Source organism: Pan troglodytes, chromosome 12, assembly GCF_028858775.2.
Source record: "Pan troglodytes isolate AG18354 chromosome 12, NHGRI_mPanTro3-v2.0_pri, whole genome shotgun sequence".
NCBI lineage: Eukaryota > Metazoa > Chordata > Mammalia > Primates > Hominidae > Pan > Pan troglodytes.
Genome location: NC_072410.2, coordinates 54,238,662 through 54,260,144, shown reverse-complemented (window position 1 = coordinate 54,260,144; position 21,483 = coordinate 54,238,662). Strand labels below are relative to the sequence as shown.

The window sequence follows — 21,483 nt, the reverse complement described above, 5'->3', positions numbered from 1 at the left end:
AGTGGCCTAGGCTGTGGAAGTGTGTGGTGGTGGTGGTGGTGTGACTTTGCCAGAGATGGGCTCGCCAGGCTGGTTGTTGGGCCAGGGGTATGCATGTACACATAGTGAGTCAGCTGGCTTGGAGACTGGGTCACTGAGGGCAGGGCTGCTAGGCTACTTCTCAGGCTGAGGGTGCTGGTGTGCAGAGACCTCAGGGACTGGCTCTCTGGGCTGTTTATCAGACTTAGGGTGCAGACAAGTTGTGGTTTGGCTGCTTAGGGTCTGGCTTACTGAGGAAAGAGCCACCAGGCTGTTTATCCAGCTAGGAGTGCAGGTGTGGGACAGTTTGGCTGGCTTGTGGAGTATGTCAGCCTAGGGTGGTTCCACCAGACTGTTTCCTCATTTGGGGGTATGGACACACAATGATTAGGCCAGTTTGGTGGCATGCCCACTGGGGGTGGTCTTCTGTTTCTCTGGCTGGGGTGTGAGCTCACAATGGTTTGGCTAGCTTGGGGAAGTGCATACCAGGGGTGGGCTGCTATGCTGTTTCTGCAGCTGGAGGTGCAGGCATGTGGTGTTTTGGCCAGCCTGGGGTTGACTTCCCCATTATGCAGTACCAGAGTCATGACTGTCCCTGGGCCCAGGCTCTCAGTAACTGAAGTCATTGCATTACAGTCCTTCATGTGGTCTTTATGGAATGATGGTAGAGCCTCAAAGCTAGAGAGACACAGTGGCTATTGGCCCCCAGAGCAGGACGCCCTCCAGCAGTGGCTCTGGTTTCAAGAAGATGCTATGCTGTAGAGCTTAGGTCATGCAAGGGTGGGGAGTGCATAACACGAGCTCCTACTGTGGAGTAATGTAGCTTTGTAAATTCCAGGTAGCTCTCCAAACAGCTCAAGGCTTATAAGGACTGTGGGATTCTCCTGTAGTAAGGACTGCAAGTTTCTGTGGTTGGGGCCCTGTGCTTACCATTACCTCATAAGAAGTCCCTCCTGGCTCCCAGCCAGTCTCACTGGGGAGATGGGACAGCAGAGGCAGGGTGCCTTGCCCCTCTTTTCATCCTGCTTTTGTGCTCCACAGGGATCTTGCCACTCTCTTGCTGCATTTGAGTGCTTTCCCTCAGACAATCCAGTTGAATTGTAGTTGTTGATTCTGTGTTTGGGTCCCTTTTTGGGGGGCAGGGCACGCATTGGGCACCTCTAGTCAGCCATCTTTCTGATTTTATTCATACAAGATAATTTTTATAAAATTAAAGTATAAAGTATTATATAATTATCTTAACCTTTCCTGTGTAATATAGTTTATACTGAAAAACAAATAATTTGTACTATAATATACATCCTGTGTACTATATTTGTGCTATAATAATATCTTGTGTAATACAGTTTATACTAAAAAACAATTTGTAATATAGTTTATACTGAAAAACGAACTATTTTCTGTTCTTATATGTACAGAAACCAAGTTACATGAGAACATTGAATTAATGCGATATATTATATCTGTCTATGATGTTCAGAAACTTCTCTAGAAAAGCATTTTACAAAAAATTAACTTGTGTTGTCTATATTATATGTAGACAAAAAATGAAATGAAAGGTACCACCCTATTCTATTTCAAGATCCAGTAGCTTTTCTGCTTTTACTTTATTCAGGGTTGTTTCTTTCGTTTTTAGAATTTTGAGAATTGCAGTCAAACAAACAGATCACAGACTTTGATACAAAATATCTAAGTATTTCTGCTCGTCACATAAGAAAATCTCCATTTTGTTTGACTTCAATAAATACCGAAAATAAGTATTTGGTAACAAACAGATCATAAACAGTTCTTTTATGTTTTCATGTGTTTATCTTTTCTTCTGGTATAATCTTCGTATCTTAAAACTAGAGAAGGGACCTGTATGTATATTATAGTAGATGAAGTATTCTATTAATATTTAAAACCAGAAAGTCAAATATAAGGGATCCACATGGTATCACTACAAAAGTGGTATAAGAATAGAGAGACCTGTTCACATTCAAGAAACAATATTAAGAATTCAGTTTAGGGCTGGGCACGGTGGCTCACACCTGTAAGCCCAGCACTTTGGGAGGCCGAGGTGGGTGGATCATTCAAGGTCAGGAATTCGAGACCAGCCTGACCAACATGTTGAAACCCTGTCTCTACTAAATGTAAAAAAAAAATTAGCTGGGCATGGTGGCGCATGCCTGTAGTCCCAGCTACTCGGGAGGCTGAGGCAGGAGAATAGGTTGAACCTGGGAGGCAGAGTTTACAGTGAGCCTAGATTGTGCCATTGCACTGCAGCCTGGGCAACAGAGTGAAGCTTAGTCTGAAAAAAAAAAAAAAAGTCTAAGGCCAGGCACAGTGACTCATGCCTGTAATCCCAGCACCTTGGGAGGCCCAGGTGGGCAGATCACTTGGAGCCAGGAGTTTGAGACCAGCCTGGCCAAAATGGCAAAATCCCATCTCTAAAAAAATAAATAAATATAACAATTGTTAGAGGAATGTGTATTAATCACAGTTGCTTTTGACTACAAGTAACAGAAATTTGACAAACAGCAATTTAATCAAATAAGGCATTGATTTTTCTTCTGTAATATGCCTGTGTGTGTGTGCACACATTTTTTTCTTTCTCCTGAACACAGTTGAAAGTACATACATGCATTATGGCAGTTCATCACTAAATATGTCAACATGTGTCACCTAAGAACAAGGACATTTCTATATAGCTATATTCTGTTATTATATTCTAGAAATGTGTAACTGTGCCATAAATTTTAATATCCCATACTCAGTTTTGTACATCGTTTTCAATAATGTACTTTTTGCATTTTTTAAAAAAAATCAGGATCCAGTTAAATTTTTTTAAATTTAATCTAGAATGGTTTTCTTGCCTTTTGTCTTTAATGACATCAGTGCTTCTGTGAGTCCAGGCCAGTTATTCCTAGAGTGTCCCACAATTTTTGTTTTTCTGATTCTTTGCACATAATTTGATTCACATTAAACATTTTTGGTGAAAATATTAAGTAGGTGATGTTTATTCAGAGTACCACATTAGGAAGCACATCTATCAGTTTGTCCTGCTGTGGTGATGTGGTAAGTGTAATCACCTTGGTAAGGTGGTATCTGCCAGATTTCGCAGTTAATCTACCATTTCCTTTGTCAGTAATCTGTGGAGTGATACTGAGACTTCATGAGTATTTATTCCCAACAGACCTTTTTCTTGTTGGGAAATAAACATCCTTTTATCCGTTCCTAACTTAATTTTTACATTGATAGTAAGAAAATAGTGATTTTTCTGGTTCTACCATTTTTTCTGCTTTAGCTGGCATTCTTTTATAAAGAAATGCATGTCTCCCAGTCTTACCCTCTGATAATACTGGAATACAGCACACTGAATCACAAAATAATCCATGATTCATATGGAATCTTTTTTATTATCTTTTTTTTTTTTTTTTTTGAGACAGGGTCTCACCCTGTCGCCCAGGCTGGAGTGCAGTGGTGCGATCATGGCTCACTGCAACCTTGACCTCCTGGGCTCAAGCAATCTTCCTACCTCAGCCTCCCAAGTATTAATATTTGGGACTATAGGCACATGCCACCCTGTCCAACTAATTTTTTACTTTATGTAGATTTGTATGGAATCATGGATTATTTTGGGATTCAATTTGCTGTATTCCAGTATTATCACTATTTTGATGCTCGAATTGTTCTAAATTTGGTCAATCAGAGTTTTTTTGCACTGGTTTCTCTGTCCTTCTGACATGCACCCATCAATTTTTGAGCATTTCTTTGTCCTCTGGCACAAGAAGATATCCTAGGTCCACATTATACTTTTTGTGCTTCAGACCTGGAATATGACATTTCTCAAAAGAGTTCTGGTTTCTTTTAGTGGGGAATGGTATTTTGAAGGCAAAATCTGTACTATTGGATTTATTTTTTTCTTCCAGGTGTCCTCCTCCTCCCTGAGAAGTGGTGCCTTTTCTGAGCTTGCTATACCTGGTTCCACATATTTTTATGCCTCTCTTTTGGATTCTCTGTTAGCTTGGCCTCTGCAATGTTGGATCTGAAATGTGTTTTTAGTATTTCCCAGTAAAAGTGTGACTTAATTTTTTTGGGGAGTGATACCTATGCTTCAGCACCCCTAGATTCCCACTCCCTCTCTCCTCTTTTTCTGTCATTTGCCACCTGATTTTCTCTGCTCCAGCATAGGTTCTGGGGCTTGATCTTCTGAAACTGGCATTTCTCATCTCTCTTACATGTAAATTAAAGTTTTTAGTAATCTCCATCTCCTAGTTTTGCATTACATATGGGATGGGATATGGGTAGTTTTATTTGCTCTATTTGTTGATTTCTTTGAAGAATGTGTGTTGTGATTAGAATTTAGGTGACTATAATTCTATAAAAATTGGAATTCTTCAATTTAACTATTTTTATGGCTTTCTAAGATGTAAAATATCTAACTTTCAGTTGAAGTTTTAATTTAAACTTGGTGACTCTTGGTAATCAGTAAGTAAACTTGGGCAAGCCTTCAGTATATTTTGAAGTAATTTATGCCATTTGTCCTACCCTAAGTGGCCTCTAACCAGTGTATTCTTTTTGAGTCCTTGGGTTTCTTTGCTTTTTAGTAGCCTTTCTCTTTCCACTTGCAGACCAACATCAGTCATTTTCTCCTGTTGTCAGTGTGCTGTCTACTAAATCCTATCCACTTTATGAATAGAGAATTAAGAATTTGGATGACATATCTTGTTAGACTTAGGTATGCCATTAGATAAGCAGGACCAAATGAAAGCCTGAGGGCCTCTTGGAGCTTTATTTAGGATCTGAATCTCCTCTGAATGTCTATTTGGTTATTAAATAGCCATTTCTGCCTTATTTCCAGTTCTTTACTGTGTTCTAGTTTGACAGTTAAACTGGGTAAATCATCTTAAAAACTGAGGTTTTGCTTTAGGTTTCATGTAATGATATTGAGGGATGCAATACAATGTTAAGAGCATGAATGGTTCTGGAATCTGATTCCTTAGGTTCAGATCCTGGCCCTACTACTTATTGGTTGTGTAACTGAGTAGTTGCTTAAACTCTCTGTACTTCCATTTTCTCACCTATGAAGTGAAGTATAATAATAGTATCTTCACAGATTTTGTGAAGACTGAAAAAGGTGATACATGACAAGTCTAGAATGGTGCTTTGGTGTTGATAATTGATTGTTATTACAGTTGATATATTAATTAATAAATAATAAAAATGTGTTGGATATTCACTCTGTATAAGGAGCAGTGATAGGCTGTTAAATAAAGCAGATCATCAGATCTTTAGGATAATCTGTCTCTTGCTCCCCACCCCTCTCCATATATCAATCCTGAAATTAAAATGTTTTAATGATAATTTATTAAACCTTTATGCTTCCCATTGAGAAAGTGCAAATGGTTATTTTATCGTGTATTCACTATTTAGGGGTTTACTTTAAAAGGAACACTATAAATGTCTGAGTGATGTTAATTTCAAAGATTGTTTATAGCATTCTTTTTGTATTCTATAAAGACACATAGCTTGTAATGAAATTACACTGTTGTGGAGTTATGTGTCCACTAGAGGTCACATTATACTTTTATATTACTTAAAATGTCTTTTATCTTCGTAGTGTCAGTGAAGCTTACTTCAAAGAAAGACAGAGATAGGAAAAGTTCATTTATTGCTTCCTGAAAAAATACAGTTTAAAAAAGGAAAGAAAGAAATTTAAGATGGACTGTTAAAGGAACCAGCTTTATATGCTATAGTTTTATATTTGATAGCTTATTACTCTGTTGGTTAGAAAATTGGTTCGTAGTATGGAAGTAACAATGAGATTTTGGTACCCAAGTCAGAAATAGGAACTGCTTACTCTCAGCCACAGAATAATGTGCATTTTTTGAAATTACTTTTGAATGATTACATGTAGGTATAGTCATGTATAAATGTGTTCTACATTTATTATCTTTTTTTTTTTTTTGAAGCAGGGTCTCACCGTGTCCCCCAGGCTGGCGTGCAGTGGCATGATCATGGCTCACTGCAGCCTTGACCTCCTGGGTTCAAGCAATCTTCATACCTCAGCCTCCCAAGTATTAATATTTGGGACTATAGGCACATGCCACTCTGTCCAGCTAATTTTTTACTTTATGTAGAGATGGGGGTCTCACTGTGTTGCCCAGGCTAGTCTTGAATTCCTGGGCTCAAGCAGTCTTCCCACTTCAGCCTCCCAAAGTGCTGGGATTGCAGCCACCACACCCTGCCTATTACCTATTTTTATTAAAAGGAGTGTGGATTTGGAGTGCTGCCTACTTGGAGAGTGACCTACCCAAGTTACCTAAATTCTCTGGACTTTCAATTTCTATGTAAAGTGTTAATAATAGCTATGGCAATGTTATGTTGAATCACAACATTTAAGCGAAAGTTCTGTGCAAATGATGCAATGAGTCATCAGATAACTGCTGTTGTTTTTAGCCTACTAAGGTACAATCTGATATACCTAATGCTAAATGACGAGTTATTGGGTACAGCACACCAGCATGGCACATGTATACATATGTAACTAACCTGCACATTGTGCACATGTACCCTAAAACTTAAAGTATAATTTAAAAAAAAGGTACAATCTGGGAAAAAGAAAGGAATCTTTAAATTTTTAGCCTCTTTTTTCCTGAAACAATAGATTATTAGTTTGTACTTACTTCTTGGATAGCCATTGTGGCTAACAGTAGATTGTGAAAAATTCATTCATGTGATACTCATTCCGATGCTTGATATTACTATCTATATGTTACAGCCTTAAGTGTGGAACAGCTATCTGGTTAAAAAAATGAATACTGACTCCTGGCAGTTTCACATTTTTTGTGGAACTAATAGGTTTAATTGAGTTTATGCATTGGTATGGTCTATTTTTTACTGATAATTTTGGTCTTTATGCGGTTAGTGCCAACATTCAAGTGCTAAATATCAAGGTTACCAAGAGATGGGTCAAGTAGTTACGGTGTTATTGAAGTTGGTGCTTAACATGTTTTCATTACCTATCAATCAACCACAAATAAAAAAGGCAATCTTAACTATTGAATTTACAGTGAAAAGGGAAAGCTTTGATTGGCACTGTCAGCATTTAAAATGCAAACAATTTTTGAACTTTGGTATGTGGAAATGATTGTGAGCATAAGTAGAACACTGTTGGCTCAAAACAGGAAGCAAATAGATATTTTTTAAAAATGCCAATTTCTTTCATACTGAAAATGTTTGGTTTTCACTATTCCCCTTCTTGCCTTCCTGAACTCTTAACTGCTGCTGATGGCCCCAGAGTTTGCAGGCAGTTCTGCCTGATCTGGGTCTCTTTGACCCCAAAGCCTATAGTCAGACCCTTTTACACTTACCAGATCCTTGAGCATGGGATCTCTTCCTTCTAAAACCTTTATCATCATGACATACTATATGTTTCTTGTATTTGAAATGTTTTCTGGTGAGTACAAATTATATACAGACTTTTCCTATTTTATGAATTTTCTTGGTAAGAATCCCCAGTAGATGTCTGTCATGAATGGAAACTATCATGCAAGGTTTTGGGATCCGTTAGATTCTAGGCTTGAGGCTCTGTTGTTGACTCTTCCATGACTGGGCAGGTTTTTTTAATCTCTGAGTTTCATTATTTGTTAAATGAGGACAATCATTTCAATATACAGTTGTCGAATGAATGATATATTTCATATCTAGTCTACTGATTTCAGAAACATCGCCAAGGGTTTCGTTTGCCTTTTTGTTTTGTTGCTTTTTGAGGAGGTGGCTATTCTTAATCTTTTAATTTTTTTACTGTATAGATAACAGACAAGAGAGTATCCAGAAGACATGCCATTCTTGAGGTGGCAGGTGGTCAGCTGCGAATCAAACCGGTAAATATGTTATTAATGATTCATTTTAACTTTCGTCTCTTACCCTTTCAGTTCCCAAGCAGAGGTGCCTATTTTCTAAGGTTATGGGAATAGGGAATTAATGTCAGAATATACCCTTCTCATTGCCAGAAAATAATTAGGAGATAAAGATCTAAACTGTGAGGAAAACTACATATTTTCTCATAGGACAATGCCACATTTACCTAATTAGAATTTCAATGAAAGATGACTGCCAGTTCATGTATATATTATGATTTGGTTTAAAATTGAATACTCCAAATAATATCTAATAAGAAAGCCCATAACTATTAATGGTTGGTTTTTTAAGCTGGGGTAGTGACCAAAGTAACTTAAATGTTATAGGGTTATATTTTAACATATTCTGTATCACTCTGTATAGAGTTGAATATTTCTAAAACTTAGACTTTGTTCAACTTCGAGTTTTGAAAAATGATTTTAATTTGAAAGTTTTTTTTGAGGGCTCGATTTTAATTGCTTGCTTTATAGTTTACTGCTGTGAAATCACTGATGATATGCAGGGACAGCCAGTTTCCAAGAATATACAATGTGATTATTCCTTTTCATTTGCAGAGTCTATTGTGTAAGAGAATGAAATACGTACATGAGGGTCCATTTATTTTAGACTAGATCGTATGGTGGTAAAATTTCATGGAATTCATTAATTTATAACTTTTTTAAACCAATTTGTATTTTCATATTTTATATACAACTGCCTGTTAAATCATTAGTTCTTTATTTTACACAGATAGTACTTGCTTTTATTATCCTATGTTTAACTGTTTCCAAATTTGGAAAGCATCTTTTTAATTTTAGTACTTGGAAATTTTTTGAATAAAAAATTATTCAATGTATTCACCTTATCTCAACCTTGAATAAATAATCTTTAAAAGAGTTTATGTCTCATCTTCATTCTGCATTATCTTAGTTTCTTGAAAAAGTGTTAACATCTGGAGTCAACACTCCTTTAGGAGCCACTGTATTTACCATTAGATATTAATCTCTGTATCCTCTCCAGCTATCTTATTCTTCTGAGATGACATACTGGATCATAAGGTCCTTGAGTATAGGAACTCTGACTAACTTTGTATCCCTAGTGTTTAGCATAGTGCCTAAGACATAGTAGGTATTTAATTAATACTTGTTGAATGCATGAGTAAACGCTGTGGTGAGAACTATCTGTGGCATATCTAGGAGTGGGAACATGGTAGATTTTTACAAAAGTATGTTATTCTCTAGTGCCCAATTTCTAATACCCTGCCAATGAACTACCATGGCCTAAAATAAGTTTTTTTGTTGTTACTAAAGCACATTAAAGGAAAGAATAGAGGGATCTTGAAATATAGAAATGATTATTTTTTTATTTATATAGATTTAGGGAGTGCAGTGTAGTTTTGTTACATGGTTATATTGTGAAATGGTGAAGTCTGAGCTTTTAGTGTAACCGTCACCTGAATAGTGTACATTGTACCCATTAGGTAATTTCTCAACCCTGTCCCACCTCTCACACTACACCCTTCTGAGTCTCCAGTGTCTGCTCTGCCACTGTGTCCATGTCAGCACATTTATTTTGTGGGCAAATTAACCTGTGGAATTGTGGACAACTCAATAGATATCAGATTTTCTCTTTACACTCTTTATTTACTCAACGATAAGAAGAAACCCTTCTTATAACAAAATTGACATGACATTAAATTTTTTTATATCAAAAATAGGTGATTAGAAAACCGTCATATTTACTAATGCATGAATATTTTAAACATTTACATTTTTTCTCAGTGTTAATCAAGGACATTTATATTTTAAAATGTTTTATAAATTGGCTTTAATAAAGGTGCTTAGTTGGAGTTGTGTCTATACTTGGCTGAAAATTATTCAGATATATTTTGTACTTTTGTGGCTATTCAAAAGAGTACTAATAAGGCCGGGCGCGGTGGCTCACGTCTGTAATCCCAGCACTTTGGGAGGCCGGGGCAGGTGGATCACGAGGTCAGGAGATTGAGACCATCCTGGCTAACACGGTGAAACCCCGTCTCTACTAAAAATACAAAAAATTAGCCGGGCGCGGTGGTGGGCGCCTGTAGTCCCAGCTACTCTGGAGGCTGAGGCAGGAGAATGGCGTGAACCTGGGAGGCAGAGCTTGCAGTGAGCCGAGATTGCGCCACTGCACTCCAGCCTGGGTGACAGAACGAGACTCCGCCTCAAAAAACAAAAAAACAAAAGAGTACTAATAATGTAAAATAAATATGCCCAAATTAAAGGTGATTTTATTAGTTGAAAATCTTACCTTGAGTTAAATTTTATCCAGTATGTACTGAGCCAAATTTCTATGTGGGATTTTAGCAGTGTTCAGTTATAAAAAGGCTCCTTTTTAAAATACTCTTCACTTTTACTGGGTCTTTAATTAGATGGTGCACAGATCATAAAACCACTATGTATGACATTAACAGGTGTCTTTTGAGCACAAAACTGTAGTAGAAATAATACTAGAAGCTAGAGCAAAAATTCTTCATGACCACTAGATATAAAACTAAAATTTGGAATGATTTATTTAAGTTATACCTCTGTTTATGATCTTTTAAATATTATTTAGTGTAATTTTGTCAACTTTCCCATAAATGTGATGTTTAGACATGGGAGAAAGGTAGATCTTTTTTATCCTTTTTCGAGTACCTTTTTTTGACAACTTAGAATGTCATAGCCTTCTGGAGAACGTCTGATCTTAAATACTCAGCAAATTCTAGAATGGGAATGAGAGCCCAGGTTCTTTGAACTCTGTAGTATTTTGTTGTTGTTGTTATGTTTCTGAAGTCAGGATTCTCTTGGCATTGGGTGTCTTTTCTTTAAAAAAATGTCTTCAAGTTACAACTAATTGATGATCTGTCTTAACAAGAAGTTTTAGTGCCTTCAGTTGAATAATATTTTAGAACTGAAAGCAACCTTAGATTTGGACTTATGTATGTGGAAGTTTGACTGGGCCAGGGCTAGCATTGCGTATCAGTGGGGAAGAGGAGTTTTTATCAGTAAATGGTACTGGGACAGTTATCTGTTTGGAAAAAAAAAATTAGATCCCTACTGCAGACCCAAAAATCTACTCCAGGTAGATTAAATGTGAGAGTCAAACTATAAAACTTTTAGAATATAATATAGGGAAAAACCCTTATGACTTTAGAGTAGGGAAGGGTTTTTAAACAGGATATGAAAAGCATGAACCATAAAAACAGTTGGTAAAAGCCAATGAAATTAAAATAAGAAACTTCGTTTATCAAAAGACACTATAATGAAAATGATAACTACAACAGGGAGAAGATATTTGAAACACATGTAATTGGCACATGTAATTAGGCCATTCATGCATTGACATAAAGAAATACCTGAGACTGGGTAATTTATAAAGAAAAGAGATTTAGGCTGTGTGCCGTGGCTCACACCTCTAATCCCAACAATTTGGGAGGTGAAGGCGGGCAGATCACTTAAGGTCAGAAGTTCAAGACCAGCCTGGCCAACATGGTGAAACCCTGTCTCTACTTAAAATACAAAAATTAGCCAGGCGTGGCCAGGCGCGGTGGCTCACGCCTGTAATCCCAGCACTTTGGGAGGCTGAGGCGGGTGGATCATGAGGTCAGGAGATCGAGACCATCCTGGCTAACATGGTGAAACCCCGTCTCTACTAAAAATACAAGAAATTAGCCAGGCGTGGTGGCGGGTGCCTGTAGTCCCAGCTACTCAGGAGGCTGAGACAGGAGAATGGCATGAACTCAGGAGGCGGAGCTTGCAGTGAGCTGAGACCATGCCACTGCAGTCTAGCCTGGGTGACAGAGTGAGACTCCGTCCCAAAAGAGAAAAAAAAAAAATTAGCCAGGCGTGGTGGTGGGTGTCTGTAATCTCAGTTACTCGGGAGGCCGAGGCAGGAGAATTGCTTGAACCCCAGGGGGACAGAGATAGCAGTGAGCTGAGATCGCACCACTGTACTCCAGCCTAGGAGACAGAGTGAGACCCCGTCTCAAAAAAAAAAAAAAAAAAAAGAAAAGAAAAAAGATTTAATTGGCTCATGGGCAGGCTTTACAGGAAGCATGGTGCCATCATCTGCTAGGTTTTTGGTGAAGCCTTAGGGAACTTTCAATCATGGCAGAAGGCAAAGGGGAAATAGGCATGTCACATGTTGAAAGCAGGAGCAAGGGAGAGGGAGTGAGGGGAAGGTGCCACACACTTTTTTTTTTCTTCGACTTTTAAGTTCAGGGATACATGTACAGGGTGTGCAGGTTTATTACCTAGGTGAATGTGTGCCATGGTGGTTTACTGCACAGATTATTCCATTATCCAGCTATTAAGCCCAGCATCCATTAGCTATTCTTCCTGATGTTCTCCCTCCTCCCACCCTCCACTCTTTAGTAGGCCCCATTGTGTGTTGTTTCCCACTCCGTGTCCATGTGTTCTCATCATTCACCTCCCACTTATAAGTGAGAACATGCAGTGTTTGGTTTTCTGTTCTTGCATTAGTTTGCTGAGGATAATGGCTTCCAACTCCATCCATGTCCCTTCAAAGGACATGATCTTTTTCCTTTTTATGGCTGCAGAGTATTCCGTGGTATATATATACCACGTTTTCTTTTTCCAGTCTATCATTGATGGGCATTTAGGTTGACTCCATGTCTTTGCTAAGCCACACACTTTTAAATTACTAAGTCTCACGAGAACTCATGCACTATTTGGAAGATAGCACCAAGCCATGAGGTATCCCCACCCCCATGATTAAAATAATTCCCACCAGGCCCCACCTCCAGCATTTGTGGATTACAATTCAACATGAGTTTCAGGTGGGGACAAGCACCCAAACTATATAATTCTTCCCCTGACCTGACCCAAATCTCATGTCCTTTTCACATTGCAAGATACAATCATGCCTTCCCAATAATTCTCCAAAGTCTTAATTCATTCCAGCATTACCTGAGAAGTCCAAAGTCTCACCTGAGACAAGGCAAGTCTCTTCTATTTATGAGCCTGTAAAATCAAAAGTTATTTACTTCTAAGAAACAATGGGGGTATAGGCATTGGGTAGACATCCCTGTTTCAAAACAAAGGGTCTGTAGGCCCAACACAAGTTCAAAACCCATTAGGGCAGTCAGTAAGTCTCAAAGCTCCAAAGTAATCTTTGACTCTGTGTCCATATCCTGGGCACACTGATGCAAAGGGTGGGCTCCCAAGACCTTTGGCAGTTCCACCCCTCTGGCTTTGGAGGGTACATCCTCTGAGGCTGCTCTCACAGGCTGGAGTTGGTAGATCTACTATGTTTGGGTCTGGAGGATGGTGGCCCTCTTCTCACAGCTCTACTAGGCAGTGTCCCAAGTGGGGACTCTCTGTGGGACCTCCCACCCCACATTTATTCTCTGCACTGCCCTAGTAGAAGTTCTCTTGTAAGGAATTTGCCGCTGCAGCAGGCTTCTGCCTGGATACCCAGGCTTTTCCATGCATCCTCTGAAATCTAGCTGGAGGCTGCCAAGAATCCACCACTCTTGCACTCTGTGCACCCACAGGCTTAACACCGTGTGAGAGCTGTCAAGGCTTATGGCTTGCATCCTCCAAAATGGCAGCTCAAGCTGTATGTGGGGTCCTTTGAGCCATGGCTGGAGCCAGAGCAGTGGGAATATGGATAGCACTGTCCCAAGGCCATGCAGGGCAGCAGGGCCCTGGGACTAACCCATGAGATCATTCTTCTCTCTTAGGCCTCTGGGCCTGTGATAAGAGGGGCTGCCAGGAAGGTCTCTGAAATGCATTTGAGGCCTTTTCTCCATTGTCTTGGATATTAGAACTTGTTTTTTTGTTGGTTTGTTTGTTTTTTGTTTTTTGAGATGGAGTCTTGCTCTGTCACCCAAGCTGGAGTGTAGTGGCGTGATTTCAGCTCACTGCAACCTCCACCTCCTGGGTTCAAGCAGTTCTCCTGCCTCAGCCTCCCAAGTAGCTGGGACTACAGGCGCGTGTCACCACGCCCAGCTAATTTTTTTTGTATTTTTAGTGGAGATGGGGTTTTGCCATGTTAGCCAGCCTGGTCTCAAGCTCCTGACCTCAGGTGATTCACCCGCCTCAGCCTCCCAAAGTACTGGGATTACAGGTATGAGCCACTGTGCCCAGCCTGACTTTTTTTTTAGTTGTGCACATATCTCTCTAGCAAGTGGTTGCTTCACAGCCTGCTTGAATCCTTCTCCTGAAAAAGCTTTTTATTTCTCTGCCACATGGCTAGGCTACAAATTTATCAAGCTTTTGCACTCTGCTTCCTATTTGAATATGTGTTGCAACTTTAAGTCATTTCTTTGCTTATGCGTTTGAGTGCAGGTTGTTAGAAGCAGCCAGTCCACTTCTTGAACACTTTGCTGCTTAGAGGTTTCCTCTACCAGATTCCCTAAATCATCATTCTTTAGGTCAGACTTCCATAGATCCCTAGGGTGTGAACCAAATGCAGCCAAGCTCTCTGCTAAGACATAACATACTTGACCTTTGCTCTAGTTCCCAATAAGTTCCTCATTTCCATCTGAGACCTCCTTAGACTGGACGTCGTTGTCCATATCACTATCAGCATTTTGGTCACAAATTTGCTGATCATTTGGTCATTTAACCAATCTCTAAGAAATTCCAAACTTTCTCTCATCTTCCTGTCTTCTTCTCAGCCTTCCAAACTTTTCTAACTGCTGCCTGTTAGGGAGTTCTGAAGTCACTTCCACACTTACAGATATCTTCATAGCAATGTCCCAGTTCCAGTACCAATTTTCTGTATTAGGCCATTCTTGTGTTGCTATAAAGAAATACCTGAGACTGGGTAATTTATAAAAAGAGGTTTAATTGGCTCACAGTTTTGCAGGCTTTACATGAAGCATGGTGCCCGCATCTGCTTGGTTTCTGGGGAGGCCTGAGGAAGCTTACAATCATGGAAAAAGGCAAAAGGGAAACCAGCACATCACATGTTGAAAGCAGAGCAAGCAAGAGAGAATGGGAGGGTGATATGGTTTGGATTTGTGTCCCTGCCCAAATCTCGTGTTGAACTGTAATCTCCAGTGTTGGAGGAGTGGCCTGGTGGGAGGTGATTGGATCATGGTGGTATTGGATTTCCCCCTTGCTGTTCTCATGATAGTGAGTTCTCGCGACATCTGGTTGTTTAAAAGTTTGTAGCACCTCCCCCTTCTCTCTCTTTCTCCTGCTCCAGCAATATAGGATTTGCCTGCTTCCCCTTTGCCTTCCACCATGATTGAAAGTTTCCTGAGGCCTCCCCAGCCATGCTGTCTGTACAGGCTACAGAACTGTGGGTCAATTAAACCTTTTTTTTTTTGTAATAAATTACCCAGTCTTAGGTGAAAACAGACTAATACAGTGTGGGAGGTGCCCACTCTGTATTAGTTAAATGACCAGATCTCATGAGAACTCATTATCTTTAAGATGGCACCAAGCCATGAGGCATCTGCCCCTATAATCCAAGCACCTCCTGCCAGGCCCCACTTCCAGCATTGTGGATTGCAATTCACCATGAGATTTGGGCAGTGACAAATATCCAAACTATATCAGGAGTGCTATCCAAAACATATGACAGATGCCTTTAATCAATGAGAAAAAAATAAAAAATCCAGTAGAAAAATGGACTGAAGACTTGAGTTGCACATTAGAAACCAGACTAGCTAATAACCATGTTTATATTAATATAGTTTAATAAAATGCCCATTATCTTGAAATAGATTGATGTATTTATTCAGCAGCTTATTGTAGCTGCACTGTCTACAAGGTGCAATTTAAAGACATTTAGAGAATTTCTAACACTGATTTTAATTGTTAATGGAAGTTTAAAGATCTTGAAAATCAGAATGAGATGGACAAGTGACTTCTAGTTCATTCATTTTATCTTAATGTTTGTTAAATATCACTTATTCTCTGTTCCCTGATCAGTCACAAATTCTTTGATCTACTAAAGCAAGTTATCTATACAAGTGTAATAAAATGTCAAGAGGGAAATTTTAGTTAAAAATCTTTGTAAAATTACATAAATGAATATAGCAAATGTTTTGGTATGATGATCCCTTCTGTATACTGCATGCCCCAAATTATATTTAAGTGATTAAATGTTTTTCTGCTTTTCTTTAACTTGGAAATCCAAACTTACCACCAAATAAAAAAATAGCTTTGACAAGGAGAGTTGAATGCAATTAGGGCAATTACTAATTTGTACTTTTAAATTGGATGACTTTCTGCCTTTTTTCCCTCTAATATTTCTCCTACAAAAAATGCTGTAGCTCTCCAGCAGTTCTAGGAAATAGTGCATGAGGAGATGATGCTAGCTCATGAGGAGATGATGTTAGCTTTTTTATATTTCATCTAAATTTAATCTACAGCCTAGTATCAGCGGGGAGAAAAGACATTACAAAGGCAAACTGATGATGATGTTCTTTGTAAATGACTGTATCACCAGTGATTGGTTATGCCCTCAGGGTGAATTCATAGCTGTCAGTGCTTTTATTTCATTTTAATAAAATCTTACTCACTTGGGGTCATGGATGATTGAGGCAGTAGCTCTATAAGTTGCAGTTTTTCTTTTTTGCCTTTTATTATTGACCCTCAAAATATACGTCTTTGGGTGGTTGTGTTTTTTTATTGCTCAAAGTTCCCGAATTGAGATTGTTTTTCTTCTCATGAAATTAAAATTGTACTTGTGAAATATCTGGAAAATCCTATAATAATAGCCTTTCCTCAACTTATTTTGTTAAAAAAAAAGCTTTCCAAATTAAACAAACAAACAAAACACTGAAAATAAGGTGCTTTTTGGGGGTATACATCTATCATTCTTTAATATTTAATGATAACTCTAAGAGAAAGCTATAGGAAATTGATTTGTATTTTAGTTTCATTTTTTGCAGGGATAATGCATCCTTTGCACCACTTCTAAAGTTATAGCATGATCTGTTGAAGTTTTAATTTATAATCTCATGAATTTGTTAAAAGGCATACACCAACAATGTCTCTCATGTAGGTAGTTATATCTTTTAATCATGGTGAGGTTGGGTTTGCCAATATTTTTTCTGCCCTTGTTTGCTTTTAGAATCAAAGTTAAACTTGTCTCATTGAAGCAGTTGGGAATCCTTAACCCTTTTGTGATATCAAGAAAAGTTTGAATATTCAGAAAAATCTTTAAATCCACTGGGGTCTTGTTTTGGGAGGGATTGAAAAGATTTTTAATTATTGATTGTACTTTTGAAATATTACAGGTCCAACTCAATCTCCTTTCTCTAATAATTAAATACTCTCAAGCCAGGTGCAGTGGCTCACACTTGTAATCCCAGCACCTTGGGAGGCCAAGGCAGGTGGATCACTTGAGGCCAGGAGTTTGAGACCAGCCTGGCCAATGTGGTGAAACCCCATCTCTACTAAAAACACAAAAATTAGCCAGTTGTGGTGGCGGGCGCCTGTAGTCCCAGCTACTCAGGGGGCTGTGGCACGAGAATTGCTTGAACCTGGAGGCAGAGGTTGTAGTGAGTAGAGATCATGCCACTGCACTCAAGCCTGAGTAACAGAGCAAGACTCTGTCTCAAAAAAAGAAAAAAATAATAAATACTTTCAAACAGGCTGCACATACATACACGTAAACATACTTTAAAAAAATCTGTTTGGCGTTATTAGGTAATTGTCTCTTTTGGCCATATTTACAAATGTATTCCTATAAAGTATTTACAGTATTCTGTTATTTTTCAAAGCTTTTATTTTTTATGTAATTATGCCATTGTTTTCATTCCTAATTTTTTGGTGTGTAATCTTCCTTTTTGTTTATTAATATTGTTAGGTTTTTGTATACTTTGTAACTTTTTAAAAGCTACTTTTTGGACTTCATGTACGTGTAGCATTTTAGTTGGAGTATATGTAGTTTGACATTGATTTTTTAACTTATTCAGTGAGTAATATGAATTTAGGTTTACGTTAGAGGATCAAACATTAGACTTGAGTGTCATTTTTACTCTTCATTTCGGAATCTCCTGTATGAACAGTTTTAGGAAAAGGAAGAGATGATCATGGACCATACTCATGGGTTCACTTTCTTTGTGGCTGGATTTGCTGACTGCCAATATTTAACCAACTATAATTTAAATATTAAGTGCTTTCCGCTGAGGAAAACATACTCAAACAGAATATTGCGTTATCTTTGGGTTTGTGATGCTTTTGTAAAGAAATGTAGTTTCCTTAAGTATTTTACCTTTTCCACTCTTACAATGTTATGCCTTTGTATTTAACATCCTAGCCTTTGTAAGTTTGGGACCATGTCAGTATTTAACGTTGTTTAGAGACTCATCTGAAGTTTTAACATGCTCATGAATGAAAAGAACATGGTCTTAGCCTATAATCAGAAGCAAGCCTCACTTAAAGAATATTCAGAGTTCAGACCAAAGCTATGTGGATTCCTGTTCTGACTCTTGCTTCTCCTGTTAGTTCAACATTCCTGACTCTGATGACCATGACATACTCAAGGAAAGGGAGCCTTTGCCCAAAAGGATGAGGAATACAGGGCATGATTCCCAAGTTCAGCAGCGGACACAAGCTCAGAGCCTGTCAGTTTGTCATGTGCTTGTTGCACTCAAAAGCTCAACCTGCCAAGAGCCAGAGGACAGCTTTGAGAGAGAGAAATTAGGAGTGGCTGTTAGCATGGTGAAAGATTTCTAAACATTGTTTAAATTGTAACTTGAATTTAAAAATCAAACATTCACTACTCTTTTTAGGAATACAATATTGCATAAATCACACTGCATCTCCATTCTTATGCAATCTTGTATATAGTTTGACTAATAAAATAATGGCTGACCAAATTTGTGTCATCTCTGTTTTAAATTTCTACCTCTGCTCTTTATCTTCAAGTTTTATTTTACTGCTTTCTTGTAACACAGATTTAAAGGATAGAAATATGATGTATGGCCAGATTCTTATGAAATTGAATGGTCAGAACTAGGTGGATTATATTCATTCTAGCTTCAAAGATGTGTCTTTTTTGTGGTTGTTATTGCTCAGCATATGTCCATTCCCAGGGTGGTAATTACTTTGCTGTGATGTCTCCAGAAAAAGTCTCATTTAAACTGATGAAATAGATAGAAGGAAGGGTAATAGAGATAGGTGCTCTCTATAAGATTGTACTTAAAAAAAAGCCACCAAAGATCTGCATTATGTAGATTGCTTTGTCATATCCTAAAGCTTATTTGTTTTAAAAACCCAGTGATATTATGACAAAATGCCTATTTGACTTATGGAAAGAGCCAATTTTAGCTTGAATCTAGTTAGAATTTTTAAGGCACCTCATAATAGGTCCTTTTTGTTTTTTGAAGCAACTCTTGTTATCTTTGCTAACATGGAAATAGTGGCAAACATAATATAAAATAGTGGATATTGTAATAGTTCTAACTTTGAGATCTGTTTACTACTTTGATTTGAATGTGGATGGTCTTGATAGTGGGAGTTTCATTTAAACAAATAAGACAATTCCTCTTTCAGGAGGTAGAAAGAAAGCTGTGTTGTTTGCTTGAGAGATTTGATTAGAATCTTCCTTCCTATATGTCTTAGTTCATTTTGTGCTGCAATAACAGAATACCTGAGGCTGGGTAATTTATAATGAACAGACATTTATTTGGCTCACCATTCTGGAAGCTGGGAAGTCTAAAATGCCAGGGCCGCATCTGGTGAGAGCCTTTTTGCTGCATCATAACGTGGTGGAAGGCATTACATGGAGAGAGGGCATGCATGAGAGAGTGAGCAAGAGAGGGCCAAACTTGCATTTATTACAGACCCACTCGCGAGATAACAAAGTTGCTCCCGAGATAATGAATCCACTCTTGTGATAATGTCATTAATCCATTCATGAGGACATTTCCCTTATGACCTACATGTTAAAGGTCCTACTTGTCAACACTGTTGGCCTTAGGGTTGGAGTTTCCAACACATGGACTTTGGGGGACACATTCAAACCATAGCATTGTAGTTTCTTATTTTTTAATTGTAATAAGAAATTAGTAGGAGAAAATAAATGGTAAAGAAACTAGCCATTGTCAGGAAATTAGTGCATTTCGGATATGGAAGTTGGGGGACTCAGTTTCTCCATACTAAGAATTATTTTTCATATTTCTTCTTGTGATGTCTAGTTGTCTCTATTAAGCAAAATAGAAGACTCTTAACCAGTTAGTTGATAACTTTGCTTTTTTCCTTTGAGTCCTGGAGAAATGGGAGGTATACCGTAGCTTCTTTTCTCTTTTATATATAAATAATAATTATGGTACTTATAAGAGTTAGATTTATTAAACTTTTAAGTCTAAGTTTATGCTTAAATTTTTTTGATACCAAAATTGTGAATTCATACTTAATTGTATTTTTGTTGTAATTTTGTGTTACAACATTATTGTATTATATTCTTTTTTAAATTTAATTATATTCTTTTTTAATTTGTTAGATACACACAAATCCATGTTTTTACCAGTCTTCAGAGAAGAGTCACCTCTTACCATTGAAGCCAAATCTGTGGTGCTATTTGAATCCTGGAGACAGCTTTTCTTTGTTAGTTGACAAATACATTTTCCGCGTTCTCTCTATACCCTCTGAAGCGGAAATGCAGTGTACCTTAAGGTAAGTGCTTGATGAAATGAGAGTAAGAATGTTATTTTTAATCTAATTCCTCAGCCATCAAAAATCCTTCGGTAGGAACCAGTAGAAACCATTAAACTGGAGATAGAGTAGGTGTGTAATGTGTGTGTACGCGTGTGTGTGTGCATGCCTTTGAATGTGTGTGTTTTGTGCACATGCATGTGTGTATCTGTTTCTAGAAAACATTTGACTTTGGAAACTTACTATGCGTTGATAGCAGTTGCTCCCACAGGTGGTGTCTTTTACCATTGTATTCAGAATGTATTTTCCATCTAACAGTATTCAATATAGTTAATTCGAAATTGACTACCTTTTCCTCATTTTTTTAGCTTTTTGAATTTTATTAAGGTATTAACTTCTGACTTACACTTGTCTAACTCCTCTTTCTTATAAAAATAGCAGAAAATATAGAACAGAGAAACTGAGGAAATGAGGTATTAGAATAAATATACTGATGTCTGGCTTACAGTTTAAATTCATACACTAGTTTTTTTAGCCAGAAAATTATTTGGCTTCATTTCAGCTTTTAAATTATAGAATGGATAAACTAGACTTATAGAAGTAGATGGACAGAATTATGCGGAGTATGTTCTCTGATAGCAATAGTATTAAGTCAGAAATCATTAACAATAAAATAGCTACACAAATATACAAATATTTTGAAATTAAATAACACATTTCTAAATTACCCTTGGGTCAAAGAGAAGTCATAGGGAAATTGGAAAACATTTTGAACAGAGTGATACTGAAAACAGCATAAAAATTTGTTGAGATACAGCTAAATTAGCCCTTAGGGGGAAGTTTATAGTCGAATGCCTGTATTAGAAGAGAAGAAATCTGTAAAACCAGTGATCTGTGCTTCTACTTTAGGAGGATAGACAAAAAGCAAATTAATCCCAAAGAAAATAGAAAAAAAGAAAGTAAGAACTAGAAGTCA

The 21,483-nt window shown here is 37.8% G+C and overlaps 1 protein-coding gene across 7 annotated transcripts in view; it reads left to right on the top strand.

Annotated features, from left to right (window-relative positions):
• The window catches only part of APLF (aprataxin and PNKP like factor), a 111,460-nt gene that overhangs the window by 14,835 nt on the left and 75,142 nt on the right, over nt 1-21,483 (top strand). For all 7 annotated transcript variants that reach the window (XR_010149109.1, XM_016948662.4, XM_063789028.1 and 4 more), the window contains exons 2-3: nt 7,815-7,886; nt 20,356-20,528. Coding sequence is in view for 6 of the 7 variants with exons in the window: in XM_016948662.4 (XP_016804151.1) it covers nt 7,815-7,886; nt 20,356-20,528 (245 nt within the window). In the remaining variant the exon portion in view is untranslated. The remainder of the gene's footprint in view (nt 1-7,814; nt 7,887-20,355; nt 20,529-21,483) is intronic.